Below are 19,999 nucleotides of genomic sequence, written 5' to 3'. Positions count from 1 at the left end.
TTTTCTTTGTACATGAATGAAAAATCTAAATGAAATTGATTCTGAAAGAAATAGTGCTGAATACAGCCATATAAAAAGCAATCTAAAAATCCTAACAGAGAGAAAGAAAAAGAAATTAAAGTGCCCGCGATGTATGTGGGTCTAAGGAAGAAAGATAAATTGTTTCTTGCATGTGATGTGCCAAACCAGTTGTTGCTCCAAAGCTCTTTACAAGCTTTATGCCCACACACTGACTGAGCTGCACATCCTCCCTAGCAAATCTCAGTAAGATGCAGAAAGGAGAACTCTGCTCAGGGACTGCCAAGATTAAAGCACCTCAGAGGCTTAAATTTGCACTTTTTCTGTCCTTATGCTAACCAATAAGGCAATGTCACTCCATGAAAACAGGCCTGATCCCACAGAGATTTCAAACTCAAAATAACTACCAATAAATCCAAGGGGGGGGAAATTAGAAATCAACGGATTAGCCAGTCATTGCTTTGCACTGGTAGGTGTAATAGCAAAGAGGTGTTTTAAGGAAGCATACGAAGGAAGACAATTCATTTTGCAGAGTTCCATATAAGCCAGAAGGGCAGTAAGGAAAAAAGGACATAATTGCCACATTGAAGATAAAAAGTGAATAATAGAGGCCAGCATCATGAGGTAATTTGAAGAAGACACAGGATTTCACCCAGTGAACGTATGTGTTTTGCGTAGCACTTTATGCCCAGGAAATGAAAATGGACTGACTCAAATAAAAATGAGGAAGTGGAATGAGAAGCTTTAAGAAAAGAGAACTATAAATTCTGTTAGAATAGCTACTATAAAAAGGACATTTACATGCTAAAAAGGAAGAAATAAAGGCTACAGCTGAAGATTGTCAAAATAGCTCTAAGCCAAATGTGAAATAGTTTCCAGTAATTCAGACCCCTCGTGGGCAGCCAGGTCCCGGGCTCTCCCCTGGAGAGAGAGGAGCACTTTGAGGCTAGTGTGGTATGACGGCGTGTCCTCCAGTATGTTCTCCATTTTTCACATGCCAACCAGGGAAAAGGAAATGGATTGTAGGGGAAACTGCCATCTGCTTTTACCAATAAAAGACTGCACGCGTGTCTTGAGCCTAAACAGACTGAAGTCAGCCTTTTATAGCTGCATGGGGGGAAATGGGAGATCTTACTGAAGTGTGAGAAAGTATAATTTAAAAGGAATAAACAAAAATTACTATGATACTATTTCATTTGTTCTATATGGACTCCAACATGGTATCATAGAAGCCATGGGAACTTATAAAGGCAGGAGTTCACATTAAACCTATGATTTTCTCAGCTTTTCAGAACATAGTTTCAAGAACGTTATTACAGATATTGTTTTCTCACACTTTAGTATAATGCGTACTGTACGGGGAAAATGGATTGTAAAGTTTTTCTTCTCTATAAATATGTACTGAAGGCATTTGTATGCTTCATTCACTGAAAGCACCTCACAATCTTTAGTGAATTTATTCTTTCAAGGCACATAAGAGGGTGTATTAGTTTCCGTATTCCATAAACCATTCAACTGAGACACAAGGTCTCCGAAATACAATTTGAAACTGAAGTGAGTATAGGCATAGCTGAGGCAGTAGGGAAAATATCACACCCGGAATCATATAGAATCAGAGCATGTCTGTGATGAGAAGGCCTTTCTGGGGATCGTTTCGTCCATCCCCCTGCTCATGCAGGACTGCCTAGAGCCAGTTGCCCAGTACAGTGATCAGCTGACTTTTGAAGATCTCCAAGGATGGAGGCTCCACAGCCTTTCTTTGGCAACCAAGGGAATGATGACCAGCTTATAGTTGAGCAAATCCTTCTTTTTGCCCTTCTAAGCGATAGGATTGATATTTGCTTTCTTTCAGTCCTCATGATTCTACCCTCATCACCATAACCTTTCAAAGATAACCAAGAGTATCCTTGCAGTGACATCAGGCAGCTCCCTCAGCTCTTCTGGTTACATCTCATTGGATCCCATGGGCTTGTATATATTCAGTTTGTTTAAATGTTCCTTTCAATAGGCTCCTTCTCCACCAAGGGCGAGTCTTCCTTGTTCCAGACTTTTCCTTTGGTCTCAGAGTCCCAATGTTCCTGAAGGCTGCTCTTACCAGCAAACATTGAGATAAAGAAGGCATTCAGTATCTTGATTTCTTCTGTAACCTTTGGCACCAGGGTCCTTGCCCCAGCAGCAGGCCCACATTTTTCCTAATCTTGCTTTTGCTGCTGGTATATGTGTAGAAGCCCTTCTCATCCCTCACCAGATTTAAATCCAGATGGGTTTTGGCTTTCCTAATTCCATCACTGCATACTGTGTCTGTATTTTTCCTGGGTCTCCTGCTTCTGCCTCTTGCATTCTTCCTCTTTAAGTTTGCATTTAGTCAGGAGCTTCTTGTTCATTCATGTAGCCCTCCTGCTGCCTTTACCTGACAGTGGCTTTATACAAGTTTGGGTACAAGGTGTGTTTGTTGTGTTCAAGGCACAAAAATTTTCTTAACCAAAATGTGGAGCCAGTTCTTCTCTGCTTATTTGCTTCCAATATCCACAACAAGATGTACTATAGCTAGTGCCCCAAACCAGCACCCTGGTCTCCATGGTAGATATATCCACAGAGACTTTCCCCAATCCCCTAGGCAGTCTGTCACAGAGCAGAAATATGGAAAAAATGCCCCTATTTTAAACTAGTTATTTCACCAGTAAACCCTCTTGTCTCTTACATTTATGCATATGTGTCATTCTAAATCAAACAGCTGCATTTGTAATCATTAACCCATTTGTTCTAACAACCCTTAATTTACTGCCTGGAAGCCAGCAGCCTGAGAGTCTCACAGCTGTGGTTTCTTGCAATATTGGCTACAAAAAATGGTTTCTCAGTTGACCCAGTCACTATATGTTCAAAAATTAGTCCATGGCTGCAGGAACACTTATAGAGCAAACTTCCAAAGCCACTGTTAAAAAGAAAACACCTTCATTACCCATTTCTTACACAAAGAGGTTGGATCAACCCCTTCGATGTGTAGACAGTAGTTTCTGTTACCTATTAGACTTAAATAGGTGGGTCTCATCCTAGGTATCCATACTCCTTATGACAAGTGAACTCACTGTATGACTAAGGTGAGCTCTTCTAAGGCTTTCCAAGTATGAACTTAATCCTCTTGCATCAGGTTACATAGAATCATAGATTATCCTGAGTTGGAAGGGACTCACAAGGATCATAGAGTCCAACTCCTGGACCTGCACAAGACCACCCCAAGAATCACACTATTGCAACACCTACCCACCAATACAAGTGAAGAACTTTTTCCTTATATTCAACCTAAATATCCCCTGACACAGCATCAGGCCATTCCCTCAGGTCATGTCACTGGTCGCTAGAGAGAAGAGATCAGTGTCTGCCCCTCCGCTTCTTCTTGCGAGGAACCTGTAGACTACAATGAAGTCTCCCTTCAGTCTCCTTTCCTCCAGGCTGAACAAGCCAAGTAATCTCAGCCGCTCCTTGTATGGTTTCCCCTCTAGGCTCTTCACCATCTTCATGGCTCTCCTTTGGATGCTCTCGAATATTTTTATATCCTTTCTATAGTGTGGTGCCCAAAGCTGCACACGGTTACAATAAAAAGCAAAACACAAAATATACATAGAACAAACACTTTAATATAGAACATATTTAGTCATAGTATAAACCAAAATAAAATTTGGTGGGTATGTAAAACCAGAAAGAATAGTCTAAAACATTCACTGTGTCAGTGGAAAAAAAAAAAAAAAAAAGATGGAAAATCTGAAAGTCTAATGTATCTAATACGAAGTGTCAGTGAACTTGTCTCTCTGTTGGGAGATTACAAACAGCAGCTAAATCTACAAAAGCACATATGCGCATTTTGGTCATCCAAACACAAACTGAAAATTTAAAGTCATCAATAAGTTGCTGAATTCATCAGACTGGACTCAGGAACTCTAGCTTGAAGTATGATCTGTCACTGCTTTTCAAAAGGCCAGGAGAATCGAGAGGCTAGAGGTGTTACCAGAGGTACCCAACCAACGTACCATGCCCTACCTTGATCATCCTATCTCCAAAGCACTTCAGAAGCAGCCGATCAAGGGCCTTCCCTGAGGAAACACAGAGGAGATCTCTCTGCATCTGTGATGTCCAGAGCAACTGATGCTGACATGGGCATTGACCTACCTTGCATGTAAAGGAAGTCCTTTGACTTGAGAGGGAAGGGGCCATGGCATGCAGCCCTCTCTTACTCCATTTAAGCTGTGCAGCTGACCTGTCTAGCTGGAAGCATGACAGTGCTGGGGCATACCAGCTCTCTGCTCAGTGATCCACTTTGCAAAGAAATTATTATTTGAAGGATGAAGAACGAGATAAAACAGGATCATGACTGTGTATTGAAGTCACTGCGTCAGACTGCTAACACTGGACCATGAGGGCCAGCCCTTGTTTGCCACAAGAACTAGAAAGTAGAAAGCAGTAGCATTTTCAGTGGAACAAGAACCAGAGGCCAGATGTTTCCCACTCCGAGGCAGGTCTGCTAAGCAATTAGACTGTAGAATCATGCTCAGTTTTTTGGAGCAATTACTATGTAATTCTCCATGTTATAGAGTAACTCTTAATTTCTTTGCTGAACAGCTTCAGCAAGAGAAAATGGAAACATTTGTGCTCGCATTTCCTCATCCTAGAACTTCAGGGGAAAAGCAGAGGGAGGTAAATGAAGGGATTCAAATTTTTTTCGTGAGAATTAAAGCCATGCTTCCTGAGCCCCACCACTGAGCTGCTGGATGAAAGGGGACTGACTCTTAAGCTTTCAAAGCACCTCACAGCAGGAAAGAGGTCAGAGTGCTGACATCCAAGTAAAGGGATATACTTCTCTACAACCAAATATAAGGAATCCTAGTCTCTGAGACAGGCACAAATGCTTCATATTTCCAATATGTGATTTATTTCTGTGTAGTTGGGGATTATGTGACCACTGATATAAAATCTGTGCCCTACTAGGACACCAGACGATACAGATCACATATATTTCTGCCAAGCTGACTGAGATGCACTAGTCAGTGCATCTAGTGTTTATTCCAGCTACCTGAAACAAACAGCCCTTCTGAGCTGAGTATAACAACAACAACAACAACTTGTACTGACTTGGCCTTTTGCACCTTGTGGCTGCAGTGTACTTTTTCAGGCAGTCAGAATCATAAAAACAGACTCAGCGTACCAGCCTCTACCTGCCAGCTGGACAAATTACAGACTAGCACTTGGCTTTCTCCTGGAAGCCTGAGCCCTGTGGAGAGCCTAGGCACTTGATGTGGAGGCTGTTAATTCCACAACCCTGAGCCCCTGCTTGATGTAGCCCTAGATAAGTTTCAATTCACAACAACTAAATGACAAGAATCCATATCTCTGAGGCAAGCTCAAATGCTTCCTATTTCCTATTTTAGATGGATTTCTGTTTAGCTGGGTCCATCAGTTTCATTTCACACCCTGTGACACTTTTCTGCATAAATGTGCATGGTTCCACCCTTATTTAAGTCCTGCCCCCTCCAAATCTAGCTGCAATTCAGAAAAGCCAGGCTGTCTGTAGCCACATGAGATGAAAAACTGATCATTAAAGCTCATGTGGTCTTTCAAAAACTTGACGAGACATCATTTGTCAATGCCATTCTAAAAAACACCTGCCCATCAGACATTTTTTACTTAGATCACTCCTCTCAGCAGAAATGAAGGAGGATCGGGAAAATGGAACCTAGCACAAGCTGCAGAAAGAGGGGATTGTGTGAGGCAGTGGTGCCATTGAAGCAAATGTCATTGGAACTGAAGCTAAACTTCATGCTGAATCAGGTTATTATCTGCTTGTCGTCGCTGCTACTTGTCTGGCCACACCAAGAGTTACAGAAGCTAAAGCAGCAGGAAACGACCCTTCCCCCCCTCAAAAAGTGAGGGGGAGGGGCAGAGGAGGAGGTGTATTGGGGAAGAGAGAGAGAATGGTTTTCTGCTGGTTTAACTCTCCAAATGGCTTATCAGGAAGTCAGAGGAAAGCCAGGGCACACATAATGGAGGGAGTGGAGCTGCAGGGCCACAGCACAGGAACGAAAGGAGCAAAGGACTGCTGCTGCATTGACTTAGTACGGGTAAAACTGTTTGGAAAGTGCAGTGAAACAGTATTTATCCTTAGAACTGACGGATATAAAGTGTTTACAACTCTCTGCTACTATATTTTGTTTTTCTACTCCACGCTTAATGCAATGGAGCCTAAATTCCCTTTCTTTGCTGCTGAAATGGTGTTCTTTAAAGCACAATCAGCGTGTAGCATGGACCAGTCTTTTAGTGGTATACTCACACCTTCCCTGTTAGTGATTGTTTCTTGCTGTGATTGCTCCTGAGGGAGGGGCTTGGGCTTTACTGAAGTGTATCCTTTCATATCATCTAAGGAATTTTTGTTTGGGTTGGGTAGGGTTTATTGTTTGCTTTCTTATTCTTGATTTTAGTTTGTAGATTTTTAATTTTTTTTTCATTTTTTTTTCTCCAGAAGTAACAAGCATCATTACTCTAAGACAGTTATCTAGTTGGTTGAAAGATATTTTTTTATCAGCTGTGAGAGAAACCAGCTGTATGATACTTCTAAAATATATAACCTCTGTTAAGTTTTCAGTTTTCCAGTACACTGGACATTCAAACAGCCTGGATCCTATTTAACAAACATTGTTGAATGTATTCAGTTAATAAAAGCTTGGCAAATATTAGTAAAGGGCTTGTAATGCTTGTGAGTGACATAAAGGTTAAAAGCTTTTGATAGCATTGTGCCGAACTGGAGTAAAGCTCGAAGAAACTGAAGTGATGTGTCAGTAAGAAATCTCAGCACTGATTCAGACATCATGAAATAATCATTTTTCAGAAACTGGAAAAGATGCAACTGTTTTACAAATCTGAATTTAGTTTTAGAACTTGAAGCTTTTAACATTATTCAGCTCATATTATCCTGTTCTCCCGTTAACAGAACTGTCCCAGTTTGATACTTCCTGGGAAAGCAAGATGGTTTTTGTCCTATGCATGTTACACTGTTTCTCCATAAGGACCAGGACAAGAGAAGAAAGGACTTCCAAGAAAGTAGATGAGCCTATAGGGAACATTATCTCTTGGTGTAAACTTTGATTATTATTTTTTCATTTGCTTTCTGCCCTCTTCGCACAGAGGAAAAGTCTCTGTGCACCCCAGGACACAAGGAGGTTCCCCCGCACATCCTCAGAGCTCAGAGAGTCACAACGGGAACACCAGAAAGTATACACAGGTTCAGGATTTCTGTAAACACAGGATTCCAGCTCCCAAAACCGCTCTTAGATTCACTTTCTTTAAAGGCTTGTCTGGACGAGGATAAAGGTGCATTAAAAAAAGAAAAAAGTGGCAGTGAAAACTTTTAATTAACATGTTTTCAAAATCTCAGTGTTGGCAGGGTGTGTTGCAGTTTAGTGCATTTGCCAGCAAATGTGTTAAAATACATTTGTGTCCCAACCACGTGTGGCAAGTTAGGACATGTTTTTAAAAGTTTCGAATTTTAATAGGAGTTAAAACATGTTCATGATAGTGGTTTTACCTTAGCCGACTGTGAGTGTCACTGATGTGTTTTCCTGGGACTCCAGTGAGCAGCTGCCATACTGGCAGGGAGCTGCTACTGAATAGCTTTCTCCTTTTCCTGAACTGTCAAATGAAAGTGCCTATCTTTCAGGAATGGATAGAAATGAATGAATGTACACTGTATTGTGAAAAACAAATAAAAAAAAATAAAAGCTGGATATTAGTGAGATGGAAGGTTGGGCAGTGGTTGCAGGAGTGAAGCCATGCTTTCACAGGGTTGTAAATTGCAGCTTTAGAGGACCGGATGTAAGGTCAGGATTTCTGTAGACACATAACCCATAGTGTGGCACCACACTCAGCTGTTGTTCTAGATGTGGCCAAACACTTTGCAGGGGCAACTTTGCCTCAGCTGCTCTTGGGCCAAAAGCTATCAGCTTTTATTCTAACCTCCTCACAGAAAGTGAGTGTAAAGTTGACATAAGTGCTACATACCATGCTAGCTTATACCTGGCTAGCTTGACTGGAAGGTTTGTGTTTATACCTGATCGAAGTTGTAGCTGCAAGGCATAGATTCAGTATTAATGACCATGAAGGCCCAGGCAAGCATCAGTAACTCTGAGTCAGCTGTGACAGTGATTTTCTGGCCAGCACACTGTAAATCAGTCCACACCTCAGTCTTTCCCCTTCCCAAAAGGCAGAAGATGAAAATATCTCTCAGGCAAAATGTGCTGAGAGGAGTTACATTTTGGAAGAACCGAGAAAAAAGACAACTTCATCTGGGGCATGCAACACACTCTTAGAAATCAGGAGATTGGCTGTGACAAGGCCCTTAACCTTTGGAGTTGCAAAGGGAAGACGAACCCGGCTGCCCCCCTGAGAATAGGTCCCCAGCCCTTTCTCTTTGCCTTAATTTTTGGGCTCCTCTCATTTCATTTTCGAGCTGTCTCTCAGCCATGGCTATCACATTCTTAGAAATATTGCCACCCATGCCACGGGGGGAGGGGGAGGGAATCTGATTTTCTGCTGACAGAGCTATTGTGGTAAAAGCCTTAACACAAATACACTTGACAATTGTACCACTTTTTTCAGACACTAAATCTCCAATACCCTATGCACGAGCAACTTTACACTCGTACCTCCTCATTCCTGCCACAGAAATGCCACAACAACTTTTTATGTGGAGCGCAAGGTAGAAAATCGGTATTCTCATATTCATAACTGATTAGTCCTGCTCCAAAACACCAATGAGGGATTGTTTTATTTTGGGTTTTTTTCTCCTTTCTTTCTTTCCTCCCTCCTTTCCCTTGGAAGGAGATGAAAAGATCAGGAACCTGAGTAAAGAAGAAGTTTAAGAATGAGGAATCTCCCCTCCAGTCTGTCTCTTTGCTTGGCGCATAAAGGTGTGTGTGGTGTGACACAGAGCCGATGGGCTCAGGAGGTCATTCAAGGCGATAAATCTTGCATTTGCATCTCATGTTCAAGGGTTTGGGTTAGAGATAGCTGTCCAGGTTTTAATTGCAATGGGACTGACAGCAGGAGTGTACATATATTCCAGATATATTCCAGTCTCTTGTCCAGAGACTCTACAGAAGAACTTGTGGAACTAAGCACCTATAGTAAGATCAGTCAAAGCTTTTTCTTTTTTTCTTCCTCTTTTTCTTTTCAGATTGTAAAACATTGAAATGGTTGAAAAATATATCAGAAGCATAACGCAGAGCACACGCCATCCAAACTCCAACAGTCACTCTGTGAAATTTTTAAGTGACACTACTCTGAAATTCAGACACAACTACGGTGGAAAGTAAAACTGCACATGACCGTGTCGGTGAAATTGCACATACCCATGCAAGATGGACAGGTGCCATTTAATACTGATTGTGAAGTCCTATCGTGGTCTTCCAGCAGGTCTTCTTAAGTGATCTGTTAAATCAACCAGTCTAAAAAGAAAAAAAAAACAAAACCACCACCACCAAAACCACGATTTGCTAAATATCCAGATTAAAATGAGCAGAGAAAACACTACACGTGGAGTCCCCTTGAGCAGCGGAGGAGGATCCCGATGAAGGGAGCTGTCTAGCTGTCCGTGCCCCACGGTCGCGCCGCCGTCACGCCACAAGGTGAGCCCTCCGCAGCTCGCTCCATCCCTTCTGCCGGTGGTGCCCGCCGCCTTACACACCGCTCCGCCACGCACAGCCGAGGCGGGGGCGGCAGCCCGCGGATCCCCGGAGAGCGGCTCCCGACACCGTTGCCCCCAGGAGCGGCCGCCGCGGTGCAGCCGCAGCTGACGCTGGGGCGGGCAGGGCCGCCCCCGCCCCACTCCGCTCCCGATCCCGCCATGGAGGCCCCACCGCCCCTCGGCCGTCGCCAAGGAAACCGCCCGGCGGCGCGGCCCCGCCGAGGGAGCCCCGGGGCGCGGTGGCGGCACTCCCGGCACCCCCACCCTCCCGCGGGCGCTCACTCCGGCAGGGCCGGCGGCTGCCCCCCGCGGCTGTGGGTGCTGTCGGTGCGGGGAGCGCTGCCGCGGGTGGGCGTGCGGGGAGCAGCCTCCCGGGGGAGCGGGAGCTGCTGCGCCGGGCTCGGCGGGGCGGGCGGCCGCGGCCGAAACAAAGGGAGCGGCGGCCAGAGGCGGCGGAGGGGGGGGCGGTTGTGGGTGAAATGCGGAGGGTGGGAGGGAGAGTTCGCATCCACCCCATGAAAAACACCAACCATATGCCCCTTTTTGCCCCCAGGACACGAAATATTCCCTTGAGCGGCTGAAAGCAGCCGGCTGCCCTCGCCGGGATTACCGAGAGGCGGCTCTCGGCGCCTGCACGGAGCCCACCGGTCCCGCCAGCCCCGGTAATCCGCAGGGAAAGGGAGGTGGGAGGCTGGGCCGAGCCTCCCCGCTTCGCAGCCCTTCATTATCGGAATCATTTTAACATCCTTGTTTATAAACAAGAGGCGTTCGGAGGAGATTACCCGATTTAGGGAAACGATCGTTCTGACGCTCGTTTCTACTCCTTAAAAGGGGATGGGGGTGTCGAGGAAACGGGGGAGGGGGTCGGAGGGGGGGCTCTGGGCCAGCCTTCCCGCATCACAGCGCGGAGGGAGGGAACCGCCCCGCTCCCCGCACACACTGCCCCCTCCGCTGAGAAAGAAAATCAGTGGGGTCCGTGATATTTCACCCACCCCAGCGCTGCTAAGTGCTCCAGATCACCGTTAATTCGCGTGCATCGCGTTTCGGGTTGCATCTTATTCGAGGGTTTAAATTCAACGTAAATAGACGCTCGGGGCTGGGGTTTGGGAAAGCGCGAATCTTTCCCTGATAACGTCCTTCGCCCACTACTTCAGTGCATGGAAATGTAATCGTGAAGTGGGTCACCGCCTCAGAAAATGCTTTAAAAATACAAATCAGGAATAGTCAGACAGCAGAATTTAATTAGAGCCGTAGGCTAATCACAAAATATTTTATTCCAAGCCAATATCGCTATGGGGGAGGGGTCCGTTTCTGCTCCGGCAGCGGCTCCTGCCGCCGCTGCCTTAGCGTTTGCAACATCTGGCCTACAGACCTACTAATTTCGACTCGTGATCTCGTTCGATGAAATCCGATCTACGTGGTTCGAATACCTTCCAAATTGGGGGCGATTTAACAATCGCGACCAATTAAACCCAGGGAAGAAAAGAATAAAAAAAACCCAAAGGGGGTAAAAAAAAACCCAAAAAACAAAGCAAGCAGCAAATCCCCTCCTTCCCTCTCCCCCGCCCGGGGCTCGCACACACTATCTGTTGCTCTCTCACGGCGGCAGCGGGCGGGGGCGTGCGGCGGGGCCGGGACGCTCTCACTCACACTCGCACTCGCACTCACCCGCACGCCCCTCGCACCATTGTCCCTGCCCGCCCGCCCCGCTCTTTCGGCGTGTTTTGTTCGCGGCCCGGCGCGGGTCCCGGCGCGCCCGCCCGCGCCGCGGCGGAGCGGAGCGGCACATTCATTATCGGCCGGGGGCCGATTTCAAACCGCTGCCATCGCGGCTCCATTGTTCGCCGGGCGGGCGGGCCCCGCCCCCCTTTGTGCGCGCCGGCCGCGATTGGCCGGCGGCGGGCGGAGCGCTGCCGTCACCGCTCGGGAAGCCCATTCATCTGTGCACTTGGGCGTTGGACTCCGCATCTTATTAGCAACCAGGGAGATTTCTCCATTTTCTCCTTGTCTACAGTACGGCTACAAATCTGGGATTTTTTATTACTTCTTTTTTACTAAACTTGGGCTCCTTTTTTTTTTTTTTTTTTTGCTCGACTTTTTCCTCCCTTTTTTTCCCCTCCCTCCTGTGCTGCTGCTTTTTGATCTCTTCAACTTTAAATTTTTTAAAAGGAGTGCATTATAATCGGTTCTGTTCTCTCTTCTCTTTTTTTTCCCCTCTGGTGTGTGTGTGTGTTGCTGCTGCTGCTGGTCGCCCAGTATTTATACCAACCCAACGCTCTTTGTTTCCCCTCCTTTTGGATCTGTTGAGTTTCTTTGTTGAATAAGACAGCATGGGTGCCCAGTTCTCCAAGACCGCTGCAAAGGGCGAAGCCTCCGCCGAGAAACCTGGGGAAGCAGTGGCTGCATCTCCATCCAAGGCGAATGGACAGGTAAAAAACAAACAAACAAACAAATTAAAAAAAATATTAAATCTACTCCTTTTTTTAAGCCAACTTCGACGGACTCTCTTTCGCATCCTGTTTGATTCTTCTTCCTTTGATGCCCCAGTGGCACATTCAATGGAGAATACGGTCGATCCTTTTATCTTTGCAACTCGAGGCAAAGGAATAATTTCTTTATTTTGGTTAAACGGGCTTGGCTTTGAATGATTCGTTCCTTTATCTTTCCTGCGGGGGGCGGGGGCAGGGGGCATGGTTCTTTCTTTTTTTTTTTTTTTTCTTTTTAAATCCCTCGTGTATTATGGTGGAGTGTCCCAATGGCTCGTAAACGGAAGGATCTTACACCTTGGCTTGGTTTTTCTGCCCGCTTAACCTGCTCCCGAAGACGCTCGGTGACTCGCGCGAAACGCTTATCGTGGTGGAGCAGGATGGCTGTGTAGTAGCGGGGGCCGGAGCCGCCGGACGGGGGGCTCCGCAGGCAGCCCCCTCGGGCAGGACTGGGGGCCGGGGGCTGCGCCGCCCGCGCCGTCTGTGGCAGCTCCGCCAGTGGCTTGGCAGCCTCGGGGCACGGCTTTCTGTCACCCACCGCCCCTTCCCCACGCGGGAGCCGGGCTGGCCGTGCCCCCGCTGCCCCGAGCAGCGGCGGCGGCGTTGCGGGCAGCCACCCCCCGCCGCCCCCGCAGCTGCCGCCCGGGGCAGCCAGCCGCGCTCCGGGCGCCTGAGAGATGCAAATGCGGCGTGAGCGGGGGGGGGGGGGGACGGGGACGGGGGGCGGGGGCGCTTCGCCACACCGCTCGGGTGCGGAGGGGCCGCGGCGGGCGGGGGGCCGGGGCCGGGCCCGGCGAGCTTTGTTCGCCTTCCCGCCCCGCGCCGCCGCCGCGGCTGGACGGGGCGCGCCGGGGGCGGGTGCGCGGCGCCGGCCGCCGCTCCGTAGAACCGCGGCGCCCTCTAGCGGCCGCCGCGCGTCCCGCCCGCCGCCGCCGGGGGCGCCCGGCCCGGCCTGGCCCGGCGGAGGGCGCGGCGTTCGAACCGCAGGAGCGGGAACCGGGCGAGGCGAGGCGAGGCCGGCGGGCGGGGAGGGCGCGTCCCGCCCCACACACACCCTTCAGTCACCGTCGGTAACGCTGGTCGCTGTCTTGCAGGAGAACGGCCACTTGAAGGTGAACGGCGACGCCTCCCCCGCAGCGGCGGAGGCGGGCAAGGAGGAGGTGCAGGCGAACGGCAGCGCGCCCGCCGAGGAGACGGGCAAGGAGGAGGCGGCCTCGTCGGAGCCCGCCTCCGAGAAGGAGGTGGGAGAGGCGGAGAGCACCGAGCCGGCCTCTCCGGCGGAGGGCGAGTCCTCCCCCAAGACTGAGGAGGGCGCGACCCCCTCGTCCAGCAGCGAGACCCCGAAAAAAAAAAAGAAGCGCTTTTCCTTCAAGAAGTCCTTTAAGCTCAGCGGCTTCTCCTTCAAGAAGAACAAGAAAGAGGCCGGCGAGGGGGGCGAGGGCGAGGGCGCCGCCGCCGCCGCGGAGGGCGGGAAGGAGGAGGCGGCGGCCCCCGAGGCGGCGGGCAGCGAGGAGGGCAAGGCGGCCGCCGAGGAGCCGTGCGCGGCCGGCAGCGCCGAGCCGGCGAAGGAGGAGGCGGGGGACTCGCAGGAGGCCAAATCGGACGAGGTCGCCCCCGAGAAGGCGGCGGGAGAAGAGGCCCCGGCGGCGGCGGCGGAGGAGCAGCAGCAGCAGCCGCAGCAGGCAGCGGAGGGGAAGGCGAAGGCGGCGGAGGAGGCGGCGGGCGCCGGCGCCGCCACGAGCGAGGCGGGCAGCGGCGAGCAGGAGGCGGCCCCCGCGGAGGAGCCGGCGCGGCAGGAGCCCCCCGCCGAGAGCAGTCCCGAGGGACCCGCCGCCGAGTCGGCGGAGTAGTAAGCGCCGCCGCCGCCCCTCGCCGACGGACTTTTCTTCCCCCCTGTTTGTTTGTTGGAGTGGTGCCAGGTACTGGTCTCGGAGAACTTGTCTACAACCAGGGATTGATTTAAAAGATGTCTCGTTTCTTTTTTTTCTCTCCCCCCGCAGCTCCCATCTCAAATCGTTGTGTGTTGCCGCCATTCCAACGGGCGGAGGGGGGCCCCCCTCCGCCCTCCTCTCCCACCCTCTATATTTTGGGGTTTTTGGTTTTTTTTTTTCATCAGTATTAACATTTTGTTTTGGTTGGTTCGGGTTTTTTTTTTTCTTTTTTAAAATTTTTTCTTGTTTTGTTTTGTTTGTTTGTTTGTTTTTTTAATTTCATGCTTTGCAACTCTCTTCATATTATAAAACTTTTGCCGATCGGTCTATGGACATGCCCATATATGAAGGAGATGGGTGGGTCAATAAGGGATATCAAATGAAGTGACAGGGGCCGCAGTGGGGAACCCGGGGCGCGCAGCCCTTGCCGGGAGCGCGCCCCGTCAGAAATGATGTAAGGGGTTAGTCTTTTTTTTAAAAGAAAGTTATTACGATGTATTTTGTGAGGCAGATGTTCTATAAGGTTTACAACACTACAAGTCTTGATTAAGAAGGAAAGGAAAAAGGAAAAAAAATAAAAAATAAAAATCAATACCCAGATAAAGAGATCATAGTCTTAGGAATTCATTTAAACCATAGGAACTTTTCACTTATCTCATGTTAGCTGTATCAGTCAGTGATTAAGTAGAAATACAAGTTGTATAGGCTTTATTGTTTATTGCTGGTTTATGACCTTAATAAAGTGTAATTATGTATTACCAGCAGGGTGTTTTTAACTGTGACTATTGTATAAAAAAACAAATCTTGATATCCAGAAGCACATGAAGTTTGCAACTCTTTCCACCCTGCCCATTTTTGTAAAACTGCAGTCATCTTGGACCTTTTAAACACAAATTTTAAACTCAACCAAGCTGTGATAAGTGGAATGGTTACTGTTTATACTGTGGTATGTTTTTGATTACAGCAGACAATGCTTTCTTTTCCAGTTGTCTTTGAAAATAAAGGAAAACTCTTCAGATGCAATGTTTTTTTTTTGTGTAGCATCTTGTCTATCATGTTTTTGTAAATACTGGAGAAGCTTTGACCAATTTGACTTAGAGATGGAATGTAACTTTGCTTACAAAAATTGCTATTAAACTCCTGCTTAAGGTGTTCTAATTTTCTGTGAGCACACTAAAAGCGAAAAATAAATGTGAATAAAATGTATAATTTGGTTGTCTTTCTTTTATGGATACTCTGGTAGCTTAAAGGGACTAGCCAGTATTGCCTAAATTTGTAGAAAGTCGTGTGTGCTGTTGGCACTAGCTTTGAAAACTTCCTGAATCCTGGACTCTCTAGTACTGTGCATCTTACAGAGAAACTGTGCAGTGCACCAGGTAATTTGTAGGCTTTTCTGGCTTTAAAAAGAAGAGTGGAAGGCAATCTGAGCATGTACAGTATATGTTTCTCCTGTCCAGGGTCCGTCTTGCTTTTAAGACCAGAGGTATCCAGCATATGAGAGTCTTGCCTCTTGAGGAAAATAAGATTTAATTTGAATTGCTTAGGGTGGGGCAATGAAATTTTTATGCCAAGTTGCTTAAAAATTAAGCTCTAGAACAGATGTCCCACTTATATCTTAGTATGCTGGTCCTACTTTGGTACCTAGACTATTAGCTTGAAAACTTTAGCCTGGAAGGAGAAAAGGGAAATTAACACTGCCATTCTACTCAAAGTAATTAAAAGCAATATTTTCTTTTTTTCCTCAAGTGTTACTCCCAAGTACAGGTGAGTTTCAAAACAGATTTCCAAATTTGTCGATTAAAAAAGTCACTTGGTGCTTGCTTTTTAATTGTTAGGCTTTTTGGCTAATTTCCAGCATATTGCTCAGGGCATATTATGCCTTAATAAAACAGTGAGTTCATATAAGAAAAGCAGCAGTGGTGTTTGGAGGGTGGAAATTGATTCAAGAAAGTGTTGCTTCTAAGTTTATAGGAGAAAGTTTAGTGTTACACTTATTTGCTTCCACCTACATTTTCAGCAGAAACTCTTTGGAAGCAATTATGATTCATTTTATGAGAAAATGGCACGTTAGCACCTTGTTCCCTAAAGAACAAAGCCTAAACTGAATGAAGTATAGTAGATTTCCTGCTGAATGCATACTTCTTTTTGTTTTGGTTTGGGGTTTTTTTCTGTCGTTGTTTGTTTGTTTGGGTTTTGGGGGTTTTTTGTTGGTGGTTTTTTTTGTTGTTTTTTTTTTTTTTTAATTCAGCTGTCTACCATTTTAACTTTGGCTTGTATGTACTCTAGTTGCCCTGGTATTTCTCTATAGCTTTAGAAATGTATTGAAACGATGCTATAATTGCTGAGGGACAAAAATAAATGGATGTAAAACAAGATCCTCCACACCAGTGTCATTCTTGGAGTACATGTGTTTGAAGTCTAGTGCATAACTTCTTTGCTAAGGGGTTTTTATAACATGGCTGTAAAAACCTGTTCTGAGACGCATGATGTCTTGGCCATAGAGTCAATGTCTCTTTTTAATAAATATATATATATTTAAATCTAAGGATTCTTAAAGAGAAGTCTGAATTTCTTCTTTTTTTTTCTTTTTTTTTTTTCTGAACTGTGTGTGTACATATGAAGAAAATAATTGCTAGTAAAGTTCTTTTTCAAATTTTTCTTCTCAAACTTTCATGTTCTTTCCTCACCCAGCTGATGTTATCTGAAGTGCTTCCTATTCCTGGGGGTGCAGAATTGCTCCCAGGAAGCCAGGCTTCTGGCTTGGGGCTTTGTCATCCCATGGCTTGGCTTGACTTGAAATATCTTTCCAAATCCTAACACTACTAGAGTTACAAAAATACATCTTAAGAATGCCAGTTGCATCTGCTCTTCTGGTCCCAGCAGTCGGGTGAGATTTGATGATACCAGTTTTCTACTGTATTGTTTAAGAAGATGGGAGTCAAGGCTTGAAGCAGTGGAAATGGAGGAGTTTTGAAATGCTTCCTCCTGCCAAAAAATTGTGCAAGACCATCCTTCCTCCCTTGGTCCCCAAGGGACTGAGTAGTGACTTCTGTGCAATTGCAGAATATCCTTATTTATGTGCAAGGAAAATGAAGGAGCTGGGTGTTTGTGACTGGTCAGGTCATTCATTTTCTTACTGAGAAAGCTTTATACTTTTTTTTCGTTGCATTGATTGCCTCGATGAAAATGCTAATTATAATGAGTATTGTAATTTCAACAAATTGTCTTGGAATGTATGTGGGTTTAAAATGTGTGATTTCAAACTGATTTTCCTATTTTTTGGGTTGCTGTGGTTCTTTTGAAGCAGAATGTTATTACTGCTATGAACAAGGTAACTTCTGTTGTGCTGAAACAATGTCATATTTTTCGGTAAAACGCTGGAATCTAATTTTGCCTGACTAGTGGCTCTAGAGATTTACTTATTTTATGTTTATTTACTTAAACCAACCCAACAGTCTTCCTTGTTTAATAATATAACTTGGCTGTACAAAAATCCTTTCAAATTTCATGCCTACCTTGGTAATATCTAAACTTCATTTCAAACTCCAAATCACAATGTCTAACTTCAAGTACTCCTCTTTTGTATCTGGTCCTGATATATTCATATAGAGACTTTGCCTTCAGGCAAGGAAGCAAGGCAAGAAAAGCGAAAGGGAAGCTGGGTGAGGAAAGTGGAGCCTAGGCTTTGGCTTCTGCTGGAGTGCCATCACCTTCCTGCTTGTGTACACAATCCCTGGATACAAATCAAGTCTTCATACATCAACTTCTGACATACCTAAAAACTCCTGTTGGTTGTATTAGATGCAAATGTTGCATATGTGAGTATTTTATGCCTTTATTATGATGTTGTCTGTGTTTTAAGAATGTTTTTTGTTACATACCACTGTTTGAAACAGCTAACCTTTAACTTCACTTGCAGATGATTAGATGAAGGTAAAAGGTTTTCATCTGTTTTGATTGGGTTTTTCTAAGTTGTAAGTCTTTCTATATTGTCTTTTAAAAAAAAAATCTAGAATAATACACATTCCAGTCTAAAGGTGTAATGCTGGGTAATGGTTTCCTGTGAATTTGGTCTTTGTGCTATTTGTATAGTGAAAGAGTAGTAAAAGGTCATCACTGGTGATACTGGACTCCTTTCAGTGTTCATTTTTTTTAAGAGACTGAGAGAACATGTGTTTTCCATAACGATGTAGTTAGTTGAAAGCATCCTGATTCTAGTTTATGACAATTTTTTTTTTTTTACCATGCTCAGGTCACTGAGATACAATAAAACAGGTACTTTGGTTCCTGAAGTAAGCAGCAAGTAAAGAATGGTATATTGTTTATAATATACTGTAGACAGTGGGGGTAATGTCTTCTCTTTACAAATCTGGGGTCTTCAGATAATTGGCAATGAATAGAAACTATTGGCATTGCAAGGAGTCCAGCAGGGCAGAGGCAAGCAGGCCAGGCAGCCTCCTGTTACTCTAAGAAATGAATGTAAGAGGTCTTACTACAAAGTATGAGGTTACTGACTGACTGTGCATCAGCTTGCCCTAGGGAGAGCCACTGTGGTGGGGAGCTTCTAAGGCCTGTTGATTGTTAGAGGACTGTTAGGGAAGACGCAGCAGCATGTTTCATGATACGTTTACTGAGACAACTGTTGAGATCATTCTGAAGTGGGAGCACTGCCTATTGGGAAGATCGGAGGAGGGTTAGCAATGGGATCAAAATGGCAGTTATACCTAAACAGATGAGTGACCAAAATATTGACCTGTGAATAAAGTACAGGGATAGGAATATGTAAGTTTGTCCTGTATTACTGAGTACACTTTCTATATGAAAGCAAGAGACTCAGACTCAGAATGCCCCTTTTTAAGGATATCAATACTGTTATCTGATGAAGGTGATAGAAAACTTCAGTTAATGCGTTTAGAATGTTTTGAAGTCTTGAGGAGGGTTACAAGTATTATTTATACATCTTTGCCCTCAGTCTTTGCTGTAGGAAGGCATGTTTACCCAGAACAGGAACAGGATTATCAAGACACTAGGTGAAACGGGACATAAATATTTGCCGTTAGAAAGTCCCAAACAAGATACATGGAATGTTACTTCTCAAAAATATGATGAATTTAGATAAGTAGCAGAGACATTATTCAATTACGTTCAATTAAAAGGGGTGGGGGAATGGGTGGAGGGTGGGTGTTCTTACTTTTCTTTTTTTTTTTTTTTTTTTTACCTAACAGAATTCTGATTTTAGAACAGCAAGTACAGGGAAACATTACTGGTGGTGTATGCATTTTTATCACCAAGCAGGTAAATATTCCAGGAGTTAGGATTCTTAGGATAGTTCTTGTGGCCATGTATATGATAACCTGCATTAGAAGAGTACTGGAGATGGAATGTTTTGAGTCAAGCCATGCTACCTTCTGAGATCTTTTCCAGCACCACAGTTGATACTGTTGGTATGAAAGTATTTGATAGCTACTCTTTCCAAAGACCATAGTGACTAGAGATTTATTTTTAGATACAGTCCAAACTAGACTTTGTCTCCTGAAGTTCACACCTTAGTTTCTAAAAAACAGAGAGAGAAAATAAAATACCTATGGATCTATTGGTAAGGTAAATCATTCTTGCTGAGTAGCTCTAATAGCTGCAAGAAATTACTTGCTAGCCTATATTGGAGTAGTTATCTCCATGAAACTTGGTATGTAGACCCTGAATATTTTAAATTAATTTGATGACACAAAAACCATGCTTACAAGGGTCATCTTCTGTTCAAAGAAAGCTAAAACCATCCATCCTCACTGGAAAAGAACCATTTCAAACCAGTAAATTAAGTCCTGTATAGGCAGGGC

At 45.5% G+C, this 19,999-nt stretch overlaps 1 protein-coding gene across 2 annotated transcripts; it reads left to right on the top strand.

Moving 5' to 3' along the window:
• The first annotated feature begins 9,577 nt into the window (after nt 1-9,577).
• On the top strand, nt 9,578-16,537 carry MARCKS (myristoylated alanine rich protein kinase C substrate). Of its 2 annotated transcripts, XM_032683547.1 has the most exons (4): nt 9,578-9,686; nt 10,299-10,407; nt 12,002-12,174; nt 13,326-16,537. In XM_032683547.1, exons 3-4 carry the CDS (start codon nt 12,076-12,078, stop codon nt 14,079-14,081), a joined length of 855 nt encoding a protein of 284 aa, XP_032539438.1. In that variant the 5' UTR covers nt 9,578-9,686; nt 10,299-10,407; nt 12,002-12,075; the 3' UTR covers nt 14,082-16,537. The 2 variants fall into 2 exon arrangements, with proteins under 2 accessions (XP_032539438.1, XP_032539437.1); XM_032683546.1 differs by lacking the exons at nt 9,578-9,686; nt 10,299-10,407 and adding an exon at nt 11,652-11,758.
• Nucleotides 16,538-19,999: the final 3,462 nt, after the last annotated feature.

Source organism: Chiroxiphia lanceolata, chromosome 3 (genome assembly GCF_009829145.1).
Source record: "Chiroxiphia lanceolata isolate bChiLan1 chromosome 3, bChiLan1.pri, whole genome shotgun sequence".
NCBI classification, from domain to species: Eukaryota; Metazoa; Chordata; class Aves; order Passeriformes; family Pipridae; genus Chiroxiphia; species Chiroxiphia lanceolata.
Note: the sequence above shows the minus strand (reverse complement) of the source record. Positions and strands in the feature narration are given on the sequence as shown.

What these genes read in the sequence shown, in the direction of transcription:
- MARCKS (XM_032683547.1), top strand. Translation starts at nt 12,076, where the DNA reads ATGGGTGCCCAGTTCTCCAAGACCGCTGCAAAGGGCGAAGCCTCCGCC. An exon ending in CATCCAAGGCGAATGGACAG is followed by an intron (nt 12,175 to 13,325) that starts GTAAAAAACAAA and finishes GCTGTCTTGCAG; the next exon opens with GAGAACGGCCACTTGAAGGT.